Source organism: Nomascus leucogenys, chromosome 13 (assembly GCF_006542625.1).
Source record: "Nomascus leucogenys isolate Asia chromosome 13, Asia_NLE_v1, whole genome shotgun sequence".
NCBI classification, from domain to species: Eukaryota; Metazoa; Chordata; class Mammalia; order Primates; family Hylobatidae; genus Nomascus; species Nomascus leucogenys.
Window position 1 is genome coordinate 4,239,281 of NC_044393.1, and position 22,785 is coordinate 4,262,065.

General features: G+C 32.5%; 1 protein-coding gene across 1 annotated transcript in view; it reads left to right on the forward strand.

Moving 5' to 3' along the window:
* Nucleotides 1-617: 617 nt before the first annotated feature.
* Nucleotides 618-22,785, forward strand: part of SYCP2 (synaptonemal complex protein 2) — a 59,035-nt gene continuing 36,867 nt past the window's right edge. The window contains exons 1-15 of the mRNA XM_030825452.1: nucleotides 618-812; nucleotides 1,747-1,890; nucleotides 2,717-2,845; nucleotides 3,611-3,715; nucleotides 4,026-4,050; nucleotides 6,624-6,709; nucleotides 7,652-7,737; nucleotides 8,002-8,036; nucleotides 8,932-9,074; nucleotides 9,156-9,208; nucleotides 10,761-10,806; nucleotides 11,324-11,419; nucleotides 15,727-15,787; nucleotides 21,346-21,494; nucleotides 22,340-22,414. Coding sequence (XP_030681312.1) covers nucleotides 789-812; nucleotides 1,747-1,890; nucleotides 2,717-2,845; nucleotides 3,611-3,715; nucleotides 4,026-4,050; nucleotides 6,624-6,709; nucleotides 7,652-7,737; nucleotides 8,002-8,036; nucleotides 8,932-9,074; nucleotides 9,156-9,208; nucleotides 10,761-10,806; nucleotides 11,324-11,419; nucleotides 15,727-15,787; nucleotides 21,346-21,494; nucleotides 22,340-22,414 — 1,257 coding nt within the window. The 5' untranslated portion in view covers nucleotides 618-788. The remainder of the gene's footprint in view (nucleotides 813-1,746; nucleotides 1,891-2,716; nucleotides 2,846-3,610; nucleotides 3,716-4,025; nucleotides 4,051-6,623; nucleotides 6,710-7,651; nucleotides 7,738-8,001; nucleotides 8,037-8,931; nucleotides 9,075-9,155; nucleotides 9,209-10,760; nucleotides 10,807-11,323; nucleotides 11,420-15,726; nucleotides 15,788-21,345; nucleotides 21,495-22,339; nucleotides 22,415-22,785) is intronic.

The following is a 22,785-nucleotide window of genomic DNA, read 5'->3' on the forward strand; positions in this document are numbered from 1 at the left end:
CAAGATAGGATTGTTTGAAGTGATTTAATCTATTTTTGGTCCTGTTTTCATTAGCATGGAATCTCTCTTTAGAACCTGGTGGATACTTTCTATTAGCCATATTGCAATATATTAATTTGTGGCAGTTATTTGTATTTGCATCCCATGGTCTTTAAGGACCCAGATAACTTTGGGAAAATGAGGGTCCTCACCTTAATTTCAGCATTCAACCAGAAACTGGGGGTTCTTTCTTTCCTGAACACTCTTGTGGACATATTAAATGTATTTGAGTTATCTTTTCCTCACTCCTTTCCTTGCATATTTTGATCCTGTTCATTGTTAGTATATCTGCCTATTCCTCCTTTCTTGAATATTAATAGCCCAAATTTCATTTACACATTAATTCAAGAGTTTTTTTTTCCTTGTTCTCAAAGGTGGAACAATTATAGCAGGGAATCACTGGAAAGGGAGATCCAGGTTATTGTTTTACTAACTAGCTTTGTGACCTTTTGGCAGGATATTTGACATTAAGTAATCTATAAAAAAGGAAGAGCTTGACTAAATAATCTTCAGGCTTTTCTCTAGAAACTTCTTTGATCATATTCAAATGTGTAATTTAATAAATAGGTAAGTGTTTAGTGAGGAAGTTAAACAATATTGCCTGTGGTATAAATAACAAATGCATATTTATGTGTGTAAGATATTTAAACTGTTAAACACATGAAACAGATTGTGAGATACAGAAAATATATGCTTTCTTTTATAGGTGTTTATTTTGTCTTGCTTTTTTTTTTTTAAATGAAGTCAAAATGCCAATGAGACCAGATCTCCAGGTATGTAGTCCTAGACCAAAAGTAAGTATTTTAATTCCGAAAATCACTTTTTGTTTACTTTTAGGTATTCAGTGCTATGTTTTTAGCAGTGACAAAGCTTACATGTTTTTATGAAATGGTCAAGAATAGTTTAAATAAAGTGTTCTTTCATGTATTCAGTAGATGTTTGCAAAAGCTATATTAAGAATATTTATAAAGTATTAAAAATGCTGATTCTTTATACCTACCTTTTACATTGAAAAGAATTATGCGCTGATTTATGCATAATTTATGCTTGGATATTTTTGTATTAAGTTTTAGAGATTAAGATATTGTGTATTTAGGTAAAGTGTAAGTGTTAATAATCTATTCAACATGTATGCAGTTCACAGCCAAACCTGTTTAGTGATCAGTTGTAGTATGAACATTTGTTATTAATGAAGTTGTACTTTAAGAGCAAGATGACAGATTTTATTAATGTTATAAATATTATATAATGGTAATGCTTAAGTTATGTTAGTTGGCATAATTTCTAAAAGGTGCTTTTGCCTGTCTTTATGTATTTTTTTCTTTACTAGTTAAACCCTGTTAAGAGATTAGTAGTCAGGTATGCTAGGCTTTTATTCATGGTTTAAGTATTCATTACTTTAAAGCTTTTTTGCTTTTTTCATCAAGTTTCTGTTGAGGTTGACATAAAGGTGACCTTAGTAATAAAATATATGAATTGGAAATATTAGTAAAATATTTTTTTCTAATCAGTCTTATTATCAAAGAAATGTAATTTCTAATTCAGTTGTTCCAAATTTAATAGTGGCCATATTTTTAAAAAATAAGTGAATTAATATTTTATGAGTTCATTTGAGAGTTTTCATGTGAAAACAGTTCTCAAATTACTAGATTGCATAAGGTAATTTTGGTTTTGATACAGCATGTGCCATTAAATATATTTCTCTAGCAGTTGGAAAAATGCATTGATGATGCTTTAAGAAAAAATGATTTCAAACCTTTGAAAACACTTTTACAAATTGATATTTGTGAAGATGTGAAGATTAAATGCAGCAAACAGTTTTTCCACAAGGTGGACAACCTTATACGCAGGGTAAATATTCATTTTTGCTGAATGATTGTTACAATTATTAGATAGAACTCTAGTTTTAGAAGGAAGTACTCCATTAGAAAAAAAATGAATAGGCTTGGGCAAGCTCAGTTATAATTACATAAATAAATGCTTATTTCACCATTTGCTTATTATTGTTTGTTTGTTTGAGGAATCTCAACACATTGGAATGCCATTTCCCAAATCAAATATACAAAAATATGTGTTCACATGGGCTTTACTATTAACTGTGACTGAAACTGGGGAAAAAATACTTTAGCTCTTTGAAGTTTAAACAAGTTGATAGATTTTTAAAAAAACCTATCAGTGTATACTTGATGTTACATAGACAATGCCTACTTCTGTCAAAACTAAAACATAGAAAAATCACCCCGAACTTTGAATTTAATTGATCATATTTAAGGCATTTTCATACATGAGAAAAGGTGATTATTGATAATCCCCCCACCCCAGTATCTGAGATTCATTATGAATCCAAGAAATTGAATAAAAATTTCTTGTTTCTGTTAGTTAAATACATGGAGCTTTTTAGAATGGAAAGTTGCTGATTCATTGTATCATAGTATAAAGTTTCTTGGATTTATACAGATTTCCATTTTTGTCCTGAGTTTGTCATTCCCTGACTGTATGGCTTTGGGCAGGTCACATTCTTAAACCACATTTTCATCTGTTGCAATATAGAGATGATTAAAATGACCATCTTTCAGGATTTGTGAAGATTAAAATATGTGTGTAACACTCCTTGTACAATGTCTATTTCATACTGTTTTGTGTTTACAGAAATTTTAATGTATACCTTTTATTTCAGGAACTTAATAAAGAGGATATCCACAATGTTTCAGCCATTTTGGTTTCTGTTGGAAGATGTGGCAAAAATATCAGTGTATTGGGGCAAGCTGGACTTCTAACAATGATAAAACAAGGACTAATACAAAAGATAAGTATAGAATATGTAACATATTCATGTGAATGAAATATTATAAAAGATATGCTTTCTAATAAGAAATTATCCAAATTGTTGAAAATAAATTTAGGAACTTTATGTACAATGTTGGGAATAAAACATTTCTATAGCTTGTGATATATGTTACAAATATAAAGATCACAAGAAAACTGTACAGACTCCTTGATAATCATGTGAGTTTAAGCTCCCTAAGGCCTTTACTTGCTTTACTGTCTCTTTAACTCTTCTTATTATCTAACTTCATTTTTTGTTTTTATATTGTTTGTCTCCTATGCTAGGATGTAGGATATTGATTTTTGTCTCTTTTGTTCATTGCTACATTATTGGCACCTAGAATAGTATCTGAGATGTATGTACTCAAATATCTGAATTAAGGTAAAATAATATGAAAACTTTTCATATAGTAACAATATCAAAATGGTCTAAATTGTGATAATTTACTTCCTTCTATTATAATAAATGTACCCTAACTAGAAATTTGAAGGGGAAATAAGGATCTTCTACATGGAATCAAAATTAACTTCATCTATTCCCATTTTAAACAATGGGAAAAGATAGTTTAAAAAAAAAACAAGGAGGATCCTTAAAAACTTGAATTTATTTTGATACAACACTAAAATTTTAATTTTGATGTGTCTTTATTCCTAGGTTTACTGTTTATGCAAAGATAGATAAGTACATTCTTAAAATTATTAAAATGGAACTCAAAGTAATAAGTTCATTCCTTTTTTTTTTTACATGGTTGCCTGGTTTGAAAAATCCAAGGAGATTATTCAGAGTCAAGGAAATTCAAAAGATGAGGCTGTTCTAAATATGATAGAAGACTTAGTTGATCTTCTGCTGGTAAAAATCACGTTGATTACACTGATGTTTATAAAGCATGTGTTTATTTAAAAAACAATTTGTGTTCTGTGTGCCCTGAGCCTAAAAGTCACTAACAGATTGGTTGGTGACTTGGTTGGATTGGTCTATTCAGACGGTATAAAGCATTTATTCTGGTAAATATAATTAAATGGTTAGTTAGTAAAAAGTAATTATGCTATGAGTTAAAATGTAATCTGTCATTTCAATACCATTTGTAATGGTTTATAATATTGTAATGGTTTGTAATATATAGTAACTTGTAAATTAAATATTATTCACTTTTTTTCAGGTCATACATGATGTCAGTGATGAAGGTATAATACTTATTTTCTATTGGAACAATAAATTACTGTTAGAGTTTTAGTATAATTTTACAATTCTCATTGTATTGTCCTAGTGTTAAGAACTCATTATCTGATTCAAGGATCAACAAACTTTTACTATAAAGGGCCAGATAGTAAATATTTTAGACTTTGTAGTCCAAGAGAAAAACAATTAAGAATATTATGTAGGTACTTGTATAACAAGAAAGAAAAACAAATTTCTACAAATAATTTATTGATGCCACTGAAAATATAGTTGTACAATTTTTTGTAATATAGATCTAATAATGAAACTTGCATTCTTTTTGTGAGAGAATAACATTTCATTTAATTAGGGTTCAGAGTGTTCTGTTTTCAAAATTGATTGTAAATGTTCATTTGTTAATCCCTATCTATAATGAGGTTTTATGTATGTCACATTAGAAAATGGCTTTTCATGCAGACAATGCCAAATACTGATATCAGTGCATAAGCATGCTTTTAATTGAGCGTGTTCATCACTTGAAAGGCATTAATAGAATTGTTAGGTTCTTAACATTTGCATTTTAGAATGTCATTGCATTGCAAATTAATCACTTCCAATTGAAGGTTATGTGGAAGCTTCCCAGTTGCACAATTAAATGGATTTTGAAATGTGGAAATTTCCTTTGTACTTACAACAAAGCCCAAAAACACTGCTAGACCTGTAGTTGGAGTTTGGAAAAAATATATTCCCTGCAAATTTGTGTGGAAATGGAGATGTCGCTTCCTGTTTTAACTTTTGACAGTCTGTGAAGTGTATAAAGCAGCATAGCATTACTTGCCTTTCAGATCACCTTAGTTATCAGAATGACTTCACTGCAGTGTTAAGTTCATGATGCAAGCATTATTTTGTCTTGTAATTTTGTGCCAAATTCATTTAGAAACATTGTCAACTCTGCAGCCAGTGCTAATTACCAGAGCCATTCAGTATTCAGTAATAAAGGTTGAGGACAGTTCTTGTTCAGAAAAATTTCAGTCTTGGTGCTGGATATCAAAAAGTCACAATAAAACCCCACTGCCATTGGACTGCTGTGTGGTAGGGAAAGTCCGAATACTCAGCTTCTGCTTCTGACAAAAATTCAAATAACTGACCATGGCTAAGCTGATGAGAGTGAACGATGTTCACCTTTGACACTACTGTTTTAATAAAACATGATAGATTCAAATAGTTTTCACAGAGCACTTGCTGGTGAGTAATACAGTCATGCAAAAACAGGCGGTGAGTTGCATTTAGTTTGTGGGCCATAGTTTGCCAACCTTTGATCTAATGGAACAAATTTTCAATAGTAAACTGAGAATACAGAATATGTTCCTACTCATTCTTTGACTTGTGGCCTGCTTGTGCCAAGCAATCAGATCCAAGTTATTTTAGCTATGTGTTGATTGAAGAAGACTTACCTAGGATTGGTCAGTGAGGCTGGTGAATTATTTATAAATAAAGGTACTTGCTGTCTTCAGAGCCCAAAAGTTTTAAACAGATTGCCATTGATTTAATAATTAATCCTACCTCTTCATTGATTGTTTTTGCTACATAACAATGTAGTCTAAATTTTTAAGTTTTTAGGGAAAAAACGATCCTAAAGCACCAGCAATTGTGAAGTGATCCACCTGATGTTTAAAGTAAATAATTGTATCTTTTCATCTGAGTACTTTTTTCTTTTTATGCAGTCACTTTGGAAAATTGTACATTTGTTTTTACAGTATTTCCATTGTTTAAACTTATTTTTAAAATTTGCATCATGAAACAGCATGTACACATGCCTCTGAATACACTTAGTATTGATAAAGCCTCATCTTTCAAAAATGCGTTAACCTAAAAGTGGCTCACATCATTTAGAACTTCATTGGGGTTAAGATGTGTTGGTCTTTATGGGTATAAAAATTTTTGATTTATAACTAAAAATTAATGAGGTCAGTTTTGGTAAAAGCCTTAGAATTGAAGTTTTCAATTTTGAACTATATTTAATCAAAAAAATAAATAAATACCTCCTTATGTGCCTGCAGTTAGAAACTAGATCTAGAGTTGTCCCTTGACAGTATTAAAATCAGTCAGATTTGTTGAGTGGTGTTTTTTGCAAGGCCAAATAGAATTAGGACTTAATTTCATTCTTTCTCATCCCCAAGCCCTGGTGGGCCTTCTTCTGAACTGCAGTAGGTATATCCTTTCCACTAACTCTGTATTTATTAATTTTTATTTTTTGAGACAGGGTCTCTGTCACCCAGGCTGGAGTACAGTGGCACGATCACGGCTCACTGCAGCTTTGACCTCCTGGGCTCAGGTGATTCTCCCACCTCAGCCTGCCATGTAGCTGGGATTACAGGTGCCCAGCTAATTTTTGTACAGACAGGATTTTGCCATGTTGCCCAGGCTGGTCTCAAACTCCTGGGCTCAAGCAGTCTACCTATCTGGGCCTTCCAAAGTGCTAGGATTATAGGCCTGAGTTACCATGCCTGGCCCCTTTCCACTAACTCTTATAAGAAAAGACTGACAGTTAAGAAGATTTGAAATGGACATTTATCAATAATTTAACACTTTTATTCAGGTAAAAAGCAAGTAGTGGAAAGTTTCGTACCTCGCATTTGTTCCCTGGTTATTGACTCAAGAGTGAATATTTGTATTCAGCAAGAGGTAAAGTCATTTATTTGTGTTTTAAAAACTAAAAATGAGAACGTGAAGAAAATCAATAGCAATTAAAATGAAAATGTATTTCATGTAGGACTAAATTACTTAGCTTGGAGTATATTTCTATCATCTTAATCTATTGCCTGACATATTTCCTAAATACTTACTGAAAATTTATAACCATATGGGCTTATGTATGCATATAGCTCAAATGGAAATAAATTATACCAACCAGATTTTCAGGGTGCTTAAGTATTTAAATGCTAAAAATAATCTGTATTAGTATATGTATGTGTGTACATGTGCTATAATCATAAGAACAAAATTAATAAAGTAACATTTTTTGGCTTCCTCAGATCTTATAATGGAGTTAAAATAAATATAAGTCTTATTGCAAAAAGTACAAGTGCTTTAAGTACTGGAGTCATGTTATATTCTATTTTTGATATTCTATAGTTTATGTTGTTTTTATATTCATTATTTTATACTTTATTGTTTTTATTTTTTTGAGAGAGTCTTGCTCTATCTGCCCAGGCTGGAGTGCAGTGGCGCAATCTCAGCTCACTGCAACCTCTGCCTCCCAGGTTCAAGCACTTCTCCTGCCTCCCTCCTGAGTAGCTGGGATTACAGGCGCGCGTTACCATGCACAGCTAATTTTTGTATTTTTGGTAGAGACAGGGTTTCACTATGTTGGCCAGGCTGATCTCGAACTCCTGACATCAAGTGATCCGCCCGCCTCGACCTCCCAAAGTGCTGGTATTATAGTGAGCCACCATGCCTGGCCTATTTTGTACTTTATGTATTCTTTCCTCCATCCTACTCCATTCCCATAATAAAACTCAGTGATTAAGAAAAAAATAAGCTTCTAAATTTATGTGCCTAGAATATTTCTCTAAATAGTGTTTCACTGAATATAAAGTTAATGCATTATCTTTTTTTCTTTTCTAGATAATAAAAAAAATGAATGCCATGCTTGACAAAATGCCTCAAGATGCCCGGAAAATACTCTCTAACCAAGAAATGTTAATTCTCATGTAATAATCTGTACTATATTGTTTTTATTCTTAAAATCAATAAGAATGTTTTATAAGACAGTCAACCATGAGTTTGCATTAATAATGAAACTGATAAACTGTTGCAGCTTTTTAATATAATTTAGTGTATGTATATAATTTCTGCAAAAGTCAGTGATATTAGCCAGTTGTAAATTTTTGTGAAGTTTCTTTTCCTCCTAAACATGTGGACTTCCTATTTAATTGATACTGGTCCATTTTGTAATCTGTTATTTTAATTCACAGGAGTAGTATGGGAGAAAGGATTTTAGATGCTGGAGGTAAGTATATCTTTTCAAAATCTAAAATTATTCCATATTTATGAATAGCAGATAGGATCTTTTTAATTAAAATATTAGCATAGCAATGTGAGACTGAGGGAATTATAAACTTTAGGTACGATTAAGCAATTTTTAATAAATATAAATGAAATTTGTCTTTGGGACAAAAATAATTTGACAGTAGGCGTTAGATACATACAATTTGTGCCTAATGGTAGACTTAGGAATTATATAGCTTAATATAATAGCTTAAATTAATAGCTTAATATAATAGCTTAATATAATAGCTTAATTAATAAAGCTTAAATTAATAGCTTAATATAATGGCTTAATTTTTCAATAGACCTGAACTACTTGTGCTAAGAAATTCCTCAGATTTTTTATGAAATTAGGGTGTCTAATATTCTTGGTATTGATGGATTTGTTTTTAAACAATGTGTTTATTAAAATAAAATTTATTTTCTAAGCTTTTTGTGAATGAATTTTAATATGGTGATTTACATGTAGAATAAATCATGGTTTAAAGTACTCTGGGATAACTATAAACATGTTACACAAGAGGAAAACAGATTTTGTAACTTATAGACAACTGTGTGGGTTACTTTGCATTTTCTATCTCTAATAATAAATAGCAGTGTCTGAATATTTAGAAGTCTCTTAAAATTTTTTAAAATTTCACTTATTTCTTCTGTTGGCACACTTGTTATTTGGGCTGTGTTAATTCCTCAAATGATGAGATATTTCTAATCTATAAGAAGACAATATTAATAGGTTAATCAATTACATTAATATATTCTTATTTCTCTTGCTTATTCTAATACCTTGTAAAATATATGGTCTTTTATAAACTTAATTTTCATAATTATAAATCAAACATTAACTATTTTTTTAATAGATTATGACTTACAGGTAGGCATTGTAGAAGCTTTATGTAGAATGACCACAGAAAAACAAAGACAAGAACTGGCACATCAGTGGTTTTCAATGGATTTTATTGCTAAGGCATTTAAAAGAATTAAGGACTCTGAATTTGAAACAGTAAGTTGTATAACAATAACAGAAATTCGTGAATTTTTTAAAATTATTATGATTTTTAAAAGTATTTCTCTTTAAAATTAGGATTGCAGGATATTTCTCAACCTTGTAAATGGCATGCTTGGAGACAAAAGAAGGTAAACTTAATGCAAGATACAACCATTTACTGTCAAATAGAGCTCAAGAGTGAGCACCCAGTGTTGCATCTTTATAAATTTAACCCTATTTGTTCTTGTTCTCTACACTATGTTGGAGTGTAGAATGTGCATAGATAATTTAAAACAATAACATGATTTTAGCAAATTACTACACCAGTAATCTGAAATAATTCTGCACTGGCCTTGTTTTATTTTGTACTTTTTAGAGGGAAAAGTTCATTTCTGTTTAATTCATATTAATAACTTTAGATGTTCAAAATTGGCTTACTATATTTCTGAGTTGCATATCCATTATTAATGTTTGAGGGATAATAAAAATCTAGACATATTTATTACTTGAATCATCTCCTTTATCCACATACTGGAATGTAAATATATAGCAAACAAATCATCTTCCTTTATAATTAACATATGGTAAGTAGGATCTTTCTGAGGGGCATGAAAGGATATGTAATGTAAATTTTAATCATTTTTTTATAATGACAGAAAAACAGAATTTGCAATGCCTGGCACCTCATAGATGTTCAACATAATTATTGGATGAATGAGTTCACATTTATTTTACTTACTAAAGAAATTAACGGCATTGTAAGGGTTGTACAAGGAGTCATATTACCTGGATTTGAATCATAAGTTCCTCTCTTCCTGTTCTAATATTGGGCAAATTATTTAACCTTACATGCCTCAGTTTCCTTAGCTGTTATATAATGTTAATAACTATCTCATATGTTTGTGATGTAGATTAAATGAGATAATATGCTAAATATGTAAAATAGTATCTAAGAAAGCATTCTGTGAATTTAACCATTTTTAATGTAATTATTCACTTGTATTCTTAAGTTCTATGGAAACATATTAATAAGCTAAATTAGGAAACTGCTCATATTTGGTAGCACACTGTATTAGTCTGTTTTCATACTGCTGATAAAGACATACTGGAGACTGAGACATTTACAAAAGAAAGAGATTTAATTGGACTTAAAGTTCCACGTGGCTGGGGAAGCCTCACAATCCTGGCGGAAGGCAAGGAGGAGCAAGTCCCATCTTACGTGGATAGCAGCAGGCAAAGAGAGAATGAGGAAGATGCAAAAGTGGAAAGCCCTGATAAAACCATCAGATCTTGTGAGACTTACTCACTACCACAAGAACAGTGTGGGAGAAACTGCCCTCATGATTCAGTTATCTCCTACCAGTTCCCTCACACGACACGTGGGAATTATGACAGTACCATTCAAGACGAGATTTGGGTGGGGACTCAGAACCAAACCGTATCACACACAAAAACATTTGGTGCAATCATTTTAGTCAAAATGGTAGATTGAGTAGTATCCTCAAAGTAATATGATTTTCTCTACATAAATGTCCACTAAACATGTATTTTGAAAAGTATTAAAGAGGGAAATATGATTTTATTTCAATTATTATGACCACTGCCTGATTTCCTTTTGATTCTAGGCATGATTTCTATTACTGGACAAGATTATGCTGTGAAAGCTTATTTATTTTTTTCTTAAACTACTTTTTATTTCAGGGTCTTTACATTTCCTTGTTTATCAGCATTTCTTGATAAATATGAGGTAAAATTTTAATTTAACACATTATTTTAGTTATTGCATGAATTTTGATAGTCAAGTGAATTATGAGTTAAAAATGAATAAGAACACTAAAAATAATTGTAATTAGATCATGAATATAGCTGGTCTGGTGTTCTGTATCTGACAGTGAAACCAGGAGAAATTTTATGGAACAGCATATTCATTGCCAAGAATAACTGAAAAAGGCTGTAGTCCAATTTTTCTCCTGTTTCCTTAAGACTGTTATTGATTTATCATGTATGAATCTATTCAAACTAGTACTTTCAACCTTTATTAGCACTTGGAATATTCATGATTTCTTGGAGATAGTTGATTTTTTTATAAAATATTAAAGCATTTCATTTGATTGTTTTTAAATTTATCTAAATATTATACTTGTCTGTTCTTTCTCTTCTCTCTCCTTCTAGCTTTGCTTTCTTTAGCCATGAATATAACATCATAATTGTCTATTATTTCTAAAATCATTGTATATTCCAGTTTCGTATGTTTATTTTATTAGCTGCAAATACCATCAGATGAAAAACTTGAGGAATTTTGGATTGATTTTAATCTTGGGAGTCAGACTCTCTCATTCTACATTGCTGGAGATAATGATGTAAGTTTCATTTGCTTGGTATTATTCTTTGTGTATATGTATATATAAGATTTTTACTTACTTTAAGAATGTGGATTTCTTTATATGTTCTAGCCAGTCTTTACATAGATTTTAACATTAGCTCTAGTAGTTTGATTAGCATAGCAACCTACCAAGCTAGTTATAAATGAAAATTACTTCTGATGTTTTATTGTGTGAGAAAAATAATGCTGTTTTAATACTAATTTTTTAACATAAGCTTTTCAAAAATAAATGTTAATTTATGACAGTTAAAATTTTATTTCACATAAAGTGAATTGACTTTAGAAAGGGGAACAGTTACTCAAATACAGTGGCATTCTGTTGAAAATATTATTAACAGGCAGTGACAAGTGGTCCTAACTTAATCATTCATAAAATCTTCTCTTTGGAAATAGGACTTGATTGGGAGTTAATTTTTTTTCTTCCTATGCTTTATCATAGCTGTGCTCAGATCTTCCAAATAGGTGGCATATTTTCTGCTGACCTGCATATTTTTTACCTGAGGAAAATCCTTGAGCCATTATTTCTAATAGCTACCACCTCATATTTAATACATTTGCATACATTTAGCTCAAACTATGTAGTCCGTTTGCCAAAATCAGAGTAAGAGTTGATCAGCATTTACTAATCTGGTTGTGGCTGGTGATATTATAATAAGGCTTTAGTCTTTCTCATCTGTTTCTTATAGAATCCTGCTATTTGTTCCAGGTAAACATTTTATAGATGAACATTAACCAAATGCCTTTTAGGATTTCCACATGCCTTTGTTGCTTTTTATTTTAAAGTACCTTCTTAGAATGCTTAAAATTGAGTTCCAATGACTAGCACTGCTTCTCAGGGGCACTGACAGTTTCCATTAGTGTATTTCTCCTGCAGGATTTGTAGGAGTGTTTCAAGCTGATTTTTTTTCGAGGAGCTACTTAGGCAGGTGCAAAAGTAATTGCGGTTCTTGCCATTACTTTCAATGGCAGAAACTGCAATTACTTTTGCACCAGCCTAATAGAATTTCGTTCTGGGAGAAAAGTATTGTTATTAAATAGCAGTAACTACTATAAAGGAAATAAATAGGGCAGTGTTCCTTCATTCAGCTTGGTCTAATGGATTATTGAGATAAGAAAATAAGGAATTAAACATGGTGAAACTCCGCCTCTACTAAAAATACAAAAATAAGCCAGGCGTGGTGGCAGGCACCTGTAGTCCCAGCTACTCGGGAGGCTGAGGCAGGAGAATGGCGTGAACCCGGGAGGCGAAGCTTGCAGTGAGCCGAGATCGGGCCGCTGCACTCCAGCCTGGGCGACAGTGGGAGACTCTGTCTCAAAAAAAAAAAAAAAAAAAAAAAAAGAAAAAGAAAAATAAGCAATTACACTATAGCAGTATACATGATAGGGAAAGTATAAAATGCATTTATAAGTATTTAATGCCCAGTGTGTTCCAGACACTGATCAAGATGCTGGGGGACTCTTCTTTCCAAAACTATATTTAGAATCTTCTCTCTTCTGAATTTCCGTAGCTGTAGTATGTTATCCCTTTATTCTCTCTTGCTCTCCGTAAAAGCCATTCTCCACAGTGGCTCCTTGAATCCTTCTTCTGTCTCTCTGACATGGCATACAAGGCTTTTTGTGGCCTGGTCTCTGGCTGTTTCTCTGATATTTCATATATTTTCTATGATGACTATGTTCCAGTCACATTTATTTTTCTATTTCTCTAACACAGATTATGCCCATCTTAGGTCTTTCTACTTCTTAGTTCTTCTGCATAGACCACTTCCTCCAGGTCCTTGCATCTTAGTTCTTTCCGTTTAGATTTAAGCACAAATGTTGCCTTCTCATAGAGTATTCTCAGGTTACTCAATATAAAGTAGCCTCACAGCCACATTATTCCACATTGTCTTATTTCCTTTATAGTAGTTATTATTTAAAATCATTTTGTTTATTTGTTGTTTGTTGTCTGCTTTCCTGCATAGAGTATAAGATTATAGCTATTCTATGGCTCATGTTTGTTGCAAGAATGAGTAAACGGAACATTGAAAGAATTGAAAGATGTACAAAGGGCATAGGGGATTGGAAAAATATAGGGAGTGTGGAGCCAAAGGAAGATTTTAAGTAGGAGGTAACATCAGTTCAATGAATATCTATTGAGAACTATGTGTCACGTATGTACTAGGCATTGGAGAACTCATTTGTGTAAAAGATACCCCCTGGTAGGGGAAATGGACAAAAATAGACTGGGAAGAATGGATAAAAAGGAAAAAGACTAGAGGCAGTTAGGAGGCTTTTGCAATAATCCAGATGAGAAATAATTGTGGGATGGTTTTGAGATATAACAATGGGCATGGATGGAAATTGATAGAATCCAGAAAGACTTGAGACAGAACTGAGCAAACTTGGTGATTTGTTTGTAATTTTTAAAAAGGAAGGATTACTAAAATTTGGGTAGCTGGATGGAAATTGAGCCATAAGTAGAGATATAGAAGCTATCTGTATATAAATGACAGAACCATGGGTTTTAATGAGTGCCTATATGAAAGAACTATGAAAAACAAATTTCTACAGGATAAGTAAAAGAGATTTTAGCCAGAAGGATACTTGAAGAATCAGCCAAAAGGGAACAAATTAAAAGGGTATAGTGTAATAGATGACAAAGGAAAGGAAGTTTTATGAGAGGAAACGATCAACACAGTGAAATATTCCTGAGAGGTGAGGTTAAATAAAAACTGGTAACCCATGAAAGAGCAGTTTCACTTACATGATAAAGAGTTTAGGCATTCCTAGAAAGTTAAAATATTTGTTAAGGAAGTAAAGACATCAAGTTAAGGAAAGAGCGTGACATGTGGATTCAATGTAGGGGTTTTTGTTGGGTATATTAAGGATAAGAGCTTTCATAAATTGATGGTGAAGGGCAGATAGGGAGAGGTTGAAGGAAAAAATTGAGGTCAAGAGGAGGAAGGAGTATAATGGAGGGAGAGTGGGAGGTGAAAATGGAACAAAATTGCTACAACATATTGATAACTGTTGAATCTGGGTAAGGGCATATTTTGGGTTTATAATACTATGATTTCTGATTTAAAATCTGTTTGAAAATTGCCATTATGTATGTTTTTTTAAAAGTGAACTAAGTGCCTTGATATATAAAGAATCAGTTTTAAGTTGGTAGATGATAACAATTATTGGGAATAGAGTATGCCAGCCGAGATATTCCTCAAAGGAGCAAGTTTTTTACACACAGAGAAATATGAGGCTGCTCAAAGCCTTGGTGAAAAATTAGAATACCATCCCTTTCCTCCTGATCCTGAGGTTTTGAGGTAAGGGATAAAGGTAGTGATGTCATCAGGGTATGACTGGTTTCAATTAAGGTATAGAAGAGAAGGGAATTAGTGAAAATAATAAGGATTTAAAGGAATTTCTTGGGAATGAGTTGTCCTTAAATAACAAAAGTATTTAGTTTAGTTTTGTTTTGTTTTGTTTGAGACGGAGTCTCCCTCTGTTGCCCAGGCTGGAGTGCAGTGGTGCCATCTTGGCTCACTGCAAGCTCTGCCTCCCGGGTTCACGCCATTCTCCTGCCTCAGCCTCCGAGTAGCTGGAACTACAGGCGCCTGTCACCATGCCCGGCTAATTTTTTTTTTTGTATTTTTAGTAGAGACGGGGTTTCACCATGTTAGCCAGGATGGTCTCGATCTCCTGACCTTGTGATCTGCCTGCCTTGGCCTCCCAAAGTCCTGGGATTACAGGCGTGAGCCACCGTGCCTGGCCAGGAACGGTATTTAATTTTTACTATGACTTTGTGAATTCAGTATCATTCAGTTATACAAATTTTCAATGAAAATACTTGGGGCAAACATTTTAGGTTATTATTCATGCGCATTCATGTTTAAATCCAAGGACAATCAGTTAATGAGTATTGTGGTTACAGGACCCGGAATAGGTAGTAGGAGTGGAATTGAGGAATGAGTATGACTTCATAAAATATTTCAAAGAAAACATAAAAAGACTTGGTAACATTTTTAAAAAGGGTATCCTCTAATAAATATAATATTAACAGTCATTATTATTTTTGGTTAAGGATAGGAAATTGTCAAAATCATTTCGTTTTAAGAATGAACAAATACATTAAATGTAACATGTGTAATATGTAGTTAATTGGTGGAGCAAGAAAGGTGTTATATAAACTAGTTACTTAGTGACTAGCAAAAAAAAATTGATAGTTCATGTAACTTAAAATTTGATGTTTAAAGAAACTGTAAATCAGAAATAAATTATTTATGGCCAAAACCTGCTTTTAAATTTAAGGACCATCAATGGGAAGCAGTTACTGTGCCAGAGGAAAAAGTACAAATATACAGCATTGAAGGTATTAAACTTGTTTTTTTCTAATAATTTTCTTAATTCTTACCATATGGAACAAATGTTACATCTTTCTGGGTTAAGAAAACAGACTAATGAAAGCAAAATCAGTATTTTCAGATGTTCACATTCAGAAATTCATCAAATACCTTGATCCCATGTTTCCCTACTAATCTCCCAGCTCTACCCCTGTACTTACTTCCTTCCCTGTCTAGTCTAAAACCAGTGATCCAGTTTGTCATTCTTGTCTCTATGTTCAAGGCTCCTGACCTTCCATCCCATTTGCTTGATTAAATCTGAATATCCGGTTTCTCCAGTCCTATAACTGGAACTGCATAACACTAGTGGACAAAATCAGACTAGTATTATTACAAATTTAGATATTAAGACATATTTTAGTCATTTCAATAGACATTTAATAGTATCTCATTATGTTTTTTGTTTGCATTTTTCTAATGACTAGTAATACTGAGCACTTTTTCATGTGCTTTCTGGCCATTCATATATTTTCCTTTGTAAAGTATATATTTTAAATATTTTGTTCATTTTTTATTGGACTATCTAGTTCTTAGGTATCCTAGATTCCAATCCATTGACATATATATGTTCTGTTTTCTCCAAAATTGTATCTTGCTTATTCATTTTCTTAATGATATCTGGTGAGCAGTTTTAAATTTTGAAATCTACTTGATCTATTTTTATGGTTATTGCTTTCTGTGACCCAAGAAATTTTTGTCGACTCTTAAATCACTAAGATGTTCTATTATTTTTCCACAAAAAAATTATAATTGTAGCTTTTATGTTTAGGAGTATTATAATCTCAAATTAATATTTGATTAAGGTATGATGTAGACATTGGAGGTTCGTTTTTTCATATAGATATGCAGTTATTACAGGATTATTTGCTGTAAAGGCTTTTCTTTTCCACTGGATTTCTTTGGTTTCTTTGTTGAAAATCATGACTCTGTAATAGTGTCTATTTCTTGGTCCTCCAATCTGTTCTATTTATCATAGGTCTGCTTTTCTTTATGTCAGTAGCACACTGTTTTGATTATGGTAGATTTGTGGTTAGTATAAGTCTTCCAACATTGTGGTTTTTTAAAATATTGTTTTGGAAATTATAGATGTTTTGAGCTTCTATATAAATTTTAGAATTGGTTTATCAATTGCTTGCTGGAATTATGACTCAGGTTTTAGATCAATATGGGGAGAAATAACATGTTAACAGTAGTAACTGGTTTATAAACATGGTGTATCTCTATTTGTTTAGGTCTTTGATTTCTCTCAATGGCGTTTCATAGTTTTCATTGTATAAGTCTTTTGATGAATTTGTTCCCAAGTATTCAGTCTATATGTTTATAAATAGAATTGATCTTTAATTTTACCAGTCATGGGATCTGCAAAAGAGATAGTTTTACTACTTCTTTTCTGATCCTTATGCACTCCCTCCCTCCTTTCCTTTTGTTGCTTTATTGCAATGTATAGAACCTCCAGTGCAAAATTGAATAGAAGTGATAAAAGTGGACATCTTTGCCTACTTCCCAATCTTTGCTTAGGACAGAACATTCAGTATTTTACCATCAAGTATGATGTTAGCCAAAAGTCTTTTGTAGATAACCTTCATCAGATTAAGGACGTTGATAACTCTTCATATTTGTCTATGCACATGAAACCATCATGGCAATTAAGTTAATAAACATATCACCCCCAAAATTTCTTTGTACTTTTAATCTATCCATCTTTCTACTCTACCCCCAGGCAATTACTGATGTTTTCTTTATCTTTGATACATTTACATTTTCTAGAGCTTATATAAATGGAATCACACAGTATGTAGCAATTTTTGTCCAGCTTCTTTCTTTTAGAACACTTTTTTTTGAAAAAGATTCAAGCATGTTGCATGTATCAGTAGTTTATTCTTTTTATTGCTGGGTGTTAGTCCATTGCATAGATATACTTCAATTGGTTTCTATAGTCACCTGTTAATGAGCATTTGTAATGTTCCCAGTTTTTAGCTATTATGAAATGCTGCTGTAAATATTCATGTATAATTAATTACTTCTGAAAATATGTTTTTATTTCTCTTAGGTAAATACTAAGGAGTTCAGTGGTTAGTTCAGACCCCATAGGCATATGATTAGCTTTTGAAGAAACTTCTAAAGTGTTGGCCAAAGTGATTTTACCGTTTTACATTTTCACTATCAGTTTATAAGACTTCCATTTGTTCTACATCCTTTCTAACACTTCTTATGGTCAGTCCCTCCTACTATCTTGCCTTGTTGCACTGGCTGTATAATTTTCAGTACAGTGTTAGTAGAAATTATAAGAGCAGATATATTTGCCTAGTTTATGATGTTGGTGTTGAGGGTGAAGGGGATTATTTTTTCTTCTATAATTATTTCATGGTGACAATTTCTCTTGTTAATTCAGGCAAGCTAGTTATTTAATTAGAGTATGGTACTTTCCCATCTCTCTCTTGCTCCCTCTCTTGCCATGTGATTTGCCTACTCCCCTTTTGCCTTCTGCAATGATTAAAAGCTTCCTGAGTCCCTCGTCAGAGGCAAATACTGGCACCATGCTTCCTGTACAGCCTGCAGAACTATGAGCCAAATAAATCTTTTTTTATAAGTTTCCCACCATCAGGTGTTCCATTATAGCAGACTAATACAGACTAATATAGTCTTCTTCTAAAAAGATCTGTTGTTTCCTCTCTTGATCAGTCATATGTTGTTGTCTCTATGGATGTCAAGTAATTTTATGATAGATAATGCATATACAGGAACGATAGATGCTTCAGATAATTCTTCCACCAGAAGAGTTTCCTTTTTCTTCTTAGGCAGAGGGGCTGAAGGACTGATCCAATCATGGATGTTGGTCTGTGTTTAGTTCTAGTTTTAAATTTACTCTTTGTCTTATTTGCCTCTATTACTCAGGTGTGGCCATCCCAGTCTGTTGATGATGAGCCTATTAGATTTATGTCTTCTGAACCTGAGAGACTGTGGAAGATACAGTTCTGCCTCTTAGAGGTTTCCAGCTCAGCTCTCCAGCCGTTCACTCTACTCAGTCGAAAATCTGGCACATATTTTGAGCAGGACACTGAGTATATGCCTGAGGATGACACCTGTATCTGGCAGTACATTGATTCCAAGCCTGTGAGACTGTTAGAGAGTTACCTCTGCCTTTTATCAGGTTTGGTCCAGCTCCTTGTGCTGCCCCAGAATGAAGGGAAAATTAGTTATGCCTTTAAAGCTTTTAAGTGTCCTATTTGTTACTCCAGGCATTACTGCTCACTAAATACTTGCTTGTCTTCTTTTCTCCAGCAGAGGTTCTCTTCTTAAGCCTACAAACAGAATTAGCAAATTTCCTTAGAGAAAAAAAGGCCAGAGATCTTGTTACACGTACAGCTCTCTGACACCTTTAAACATATGATATTTTAATCCTTCTGATTTCTTAAAACAGGATATTAGCCTGCCACAATATCCTACATTTTCCCCGGAAGTGGAAGTCTCCAGCTTCCAACTTTGGACTCTCACTGCTTCTTGGCAGTCTTCCATGTCCATAGTTGCCATCCCTCTCCAGTTCTCTAACAGCTGCTGTTTAAATTTTTAAGTTATCCTTAAGAACCTTGCCTTTTTTGCTTTCACTATGATGTAATTCAGAAGAACATGAATTTTTCAGGTAAGAATACTTATATATTTTGGCCCTTCAGACCCTCCATCTCCAAACATCTTTGCATCTGTATCCTCCTTTATCTCTCCTGTAAACAGAAGATATTTATCTACTCTTGTTGAAGGGTAATTTCTCCCAGTTCTCCACACACATTCTCCAAGTCTTTGCTCCATCAATTCATATTTCTTGTATCTTCCTCCTCTCTCTCAGTACCTCTTTTCTCTCAGTATATCAATGGGCTCAGATGTCAACATCATAAAACAAAAAGCCTACTTTTATCCTATGTCTTCCTGAAGCTGTCTTTTTCTCCCCATTCATAGCCAATTTTGAGAGAATAGTTTTTACTCTTTCCTTCTCTTTCTATTCACTCTTATGTTATAAAATCTTGATATATTGATATCCATAAATACTTGGATTTTATAGCAAGCAACAAAACAAAGTTTTCTTTTGTATCTCAGTAACACTAAGTAATTAGAAAGGAAACCAAGCCATTATATAGTCCAGACAGAGCAAATATCAGGAATTTCAACAAAGCAATCATTAAAATATAACAAATATTCATAAATTTCTATGTAAGTAGCCATAGCATAGGTAGACAAATTTTTGTACAAATAGGCACAAAGCATTCAGCAAAATAATAAATTTGAAGTAGTTCTAATACCATGTGCAAGCAAGGAGTTAAAGCAAATATTACATTTAATATAATTTACAGTAAGCTATAGAAAAAAGTCAAATGCATATCAGAGGAATAAAACAATCAGCAGAAATAGACCTAAGAATTACAAATGTTTTAATTTTCATCAAAACATGAAACATTATCATCTTTAAAGCCACCTAAATTTTCATCTCTGAAACCTGAAAACTTGTCACTGTTTAAGTTTTAAAAACCACTAGCGCTCTTTGAGTTTGAAACTATGGTTACCACTTTCAAGCAATTGCTAATTCTTAGTACCTTCAAAGGGCATTACTGTGAAAGTTTCATGAGCATGTATTTGCAAAAGCAAATAAAACATTTTCTGCTTGGGCAGGCCTCATAAGAATCAGGACATTTCATAGCCTGTAGGACATTTGTCCCTTAGGCCACATCATGGCGTGGCCTGCAGAGCTTTTTCAGATGTAGAGATAAATTTCCCTACTTTGTGTGATCCTGCTCCCTCAGAGTGTTTTTCTTCTGCCCAAAAGTACATTGCGGGCAGGGTTGGAGACTTTTCATCCAGCAATAGAATTCCTGCCACAAGTAGGACAGGAGCATGGTGGCCTCTGGTCTATAATACAGGTGCATTTATTAGGTGCCAGGTACTTTTTTGGTAACTTTTGTAGGGAGGGAGAGTGTGACTATTTCTTATAAACTGGTACTTGCTGTATTCTCTGTTTACTGGATTGGTAAGTTCATTGAGGCCAAGTGCTGGATCCTTTTCACCTCCCAATTTCCTGACACTTAATTTTTGTCAAATGTTGTTTATTGTCAGCATGTTATAACAACTGTGGATTTAATAGAAATGTTTATATGTGTATGTCTAGAAATATGGTAATTATATGGAATTAAAGTTATTGTTTTTGTTTGCTTTTTTTAAATTAAGAAAACAGTATTCTCAGATGTGTTCAAGGAATATTTTATTAAGAATTTGTTAGGGTCCAGAATGTATTTAGGATTCTATCTTATTAGTTATAGCCATATCCTGTATTTTATAGATAAGAACAATGAGACTAGGAAAGCTAAATTGACTTGATTGATTTACATAGGTAAGTAGTGCCAGAATTGATTAAACACTGTTCAATATTGAGAATTTGAATTTTGATTCAGTTAATATGCTACATCCATGTCTTATTTATAGTATACTTGCAGAGTAGTATCATAGAAACATAAAGTAATCAGTGTTATTTGTTTGTATACAGTGAGAGAATCAAAGAAGCTACTGACAATAATTCTGAAAAATATAGTAAAAATTAGCAAAAGAGAAGGGAAAGAATTGCTTTTGTATTTTGATGCATCACTAGAAATCACTAATGTGACGCAAAAAATTTTTGGTGCAAATAAACAAAGGGTAAGTCTTTAAACTTAATAAATATTTACTATTTTCATAATTCTGGAAACAGTTTGGGGTTATAAGTTTTATTGCATTTTTTCCTTTCTAGAATTCTTAAAATGTAGATTTTAGTTCTTTAAATTTGTACTGTTGAAGAGTCATTAGCTTGTTAGTCATATCTATTGATACTATCAATTACAAAGTATCTCAGATGACAAAATTAGCAGCAGCGGCTCAGAACATTTAATGAATTTCTGCTAGGTGTTTAAAAAGTAAAATGAGAGAAAGCACTGTTTTCAAGATTTTAAACGTCTTGAGAATTACACACATGATACATCAGAAGAAGTAAATAATGGCATAGGGAACAAGAGTTTAGATCATTGAAGAAAGTGAATGCTTATAAAGAGTCAGGTTTGGAGATAAGCATTATTATGGATATGGGACTTGAAATGGCCTTTGAAGTTGAAGGAAAGGATTTAGATAAAATACTTCCCAGGCATGTGGAAGACATTATGTGCCAAATACTGATTAACTGAGAATCTAAGGTGACAATTCATGTGATGTTTTGGGGGAGATATTCAATTGACAAATTTGAATAGTGCAAAAGATTTATGTTGCATAATATTAGATGTATTTGTGAGGAACCCTTGTTCCTCACAAATGACAAGCTAAGGTGACTGGTTAATGGGGAGTAATTGAAGTGTTCTGAGAAGGTATTCATATATGCAAAGTAATTATTTGGGATATTTGGCAATTTTGGAAGAAAACAGGAAATAATTACATTAAATGGAAATAAAATGACATATGAAAAAATGGAAAGAAAATGAAGAAAATGTCATTACTGTGAATTGATTTAATTTTAGGAATCTATCAGAAAACAAGGTATTTCAGTTGCCAAAACGTCACTGCATATACTTTTTGATGCAACTGGATCACAGGTATGTCTCAGACTTATCACTGGGCTAAGTTTAACCATAACTAATAGAACAGTAATAAAGGTGTTGTTGGAGGTTGAATATATAGAAAACAAATGGTCTCAATATAAACATACCCCAATAAAATGTATATGATGTTTAAACATGTTATTAATGATAATTTTAGTGTAAAGAGTAGGGTTATTAATAAATATCAGTTTAGTAACTTTAAAACTTTAAAAAAGCAATAAATGTCCTTCCATTAATGCCAAGCTTCTTTTATGTCTATTAGAGTTTGAAAACATGGATACTTTTTATTGGATCACTTTGTAAAAATTATAACAGCACATGGATAGAAAAGAGAAATAATTGATATTTGAATATATGAGATGAGT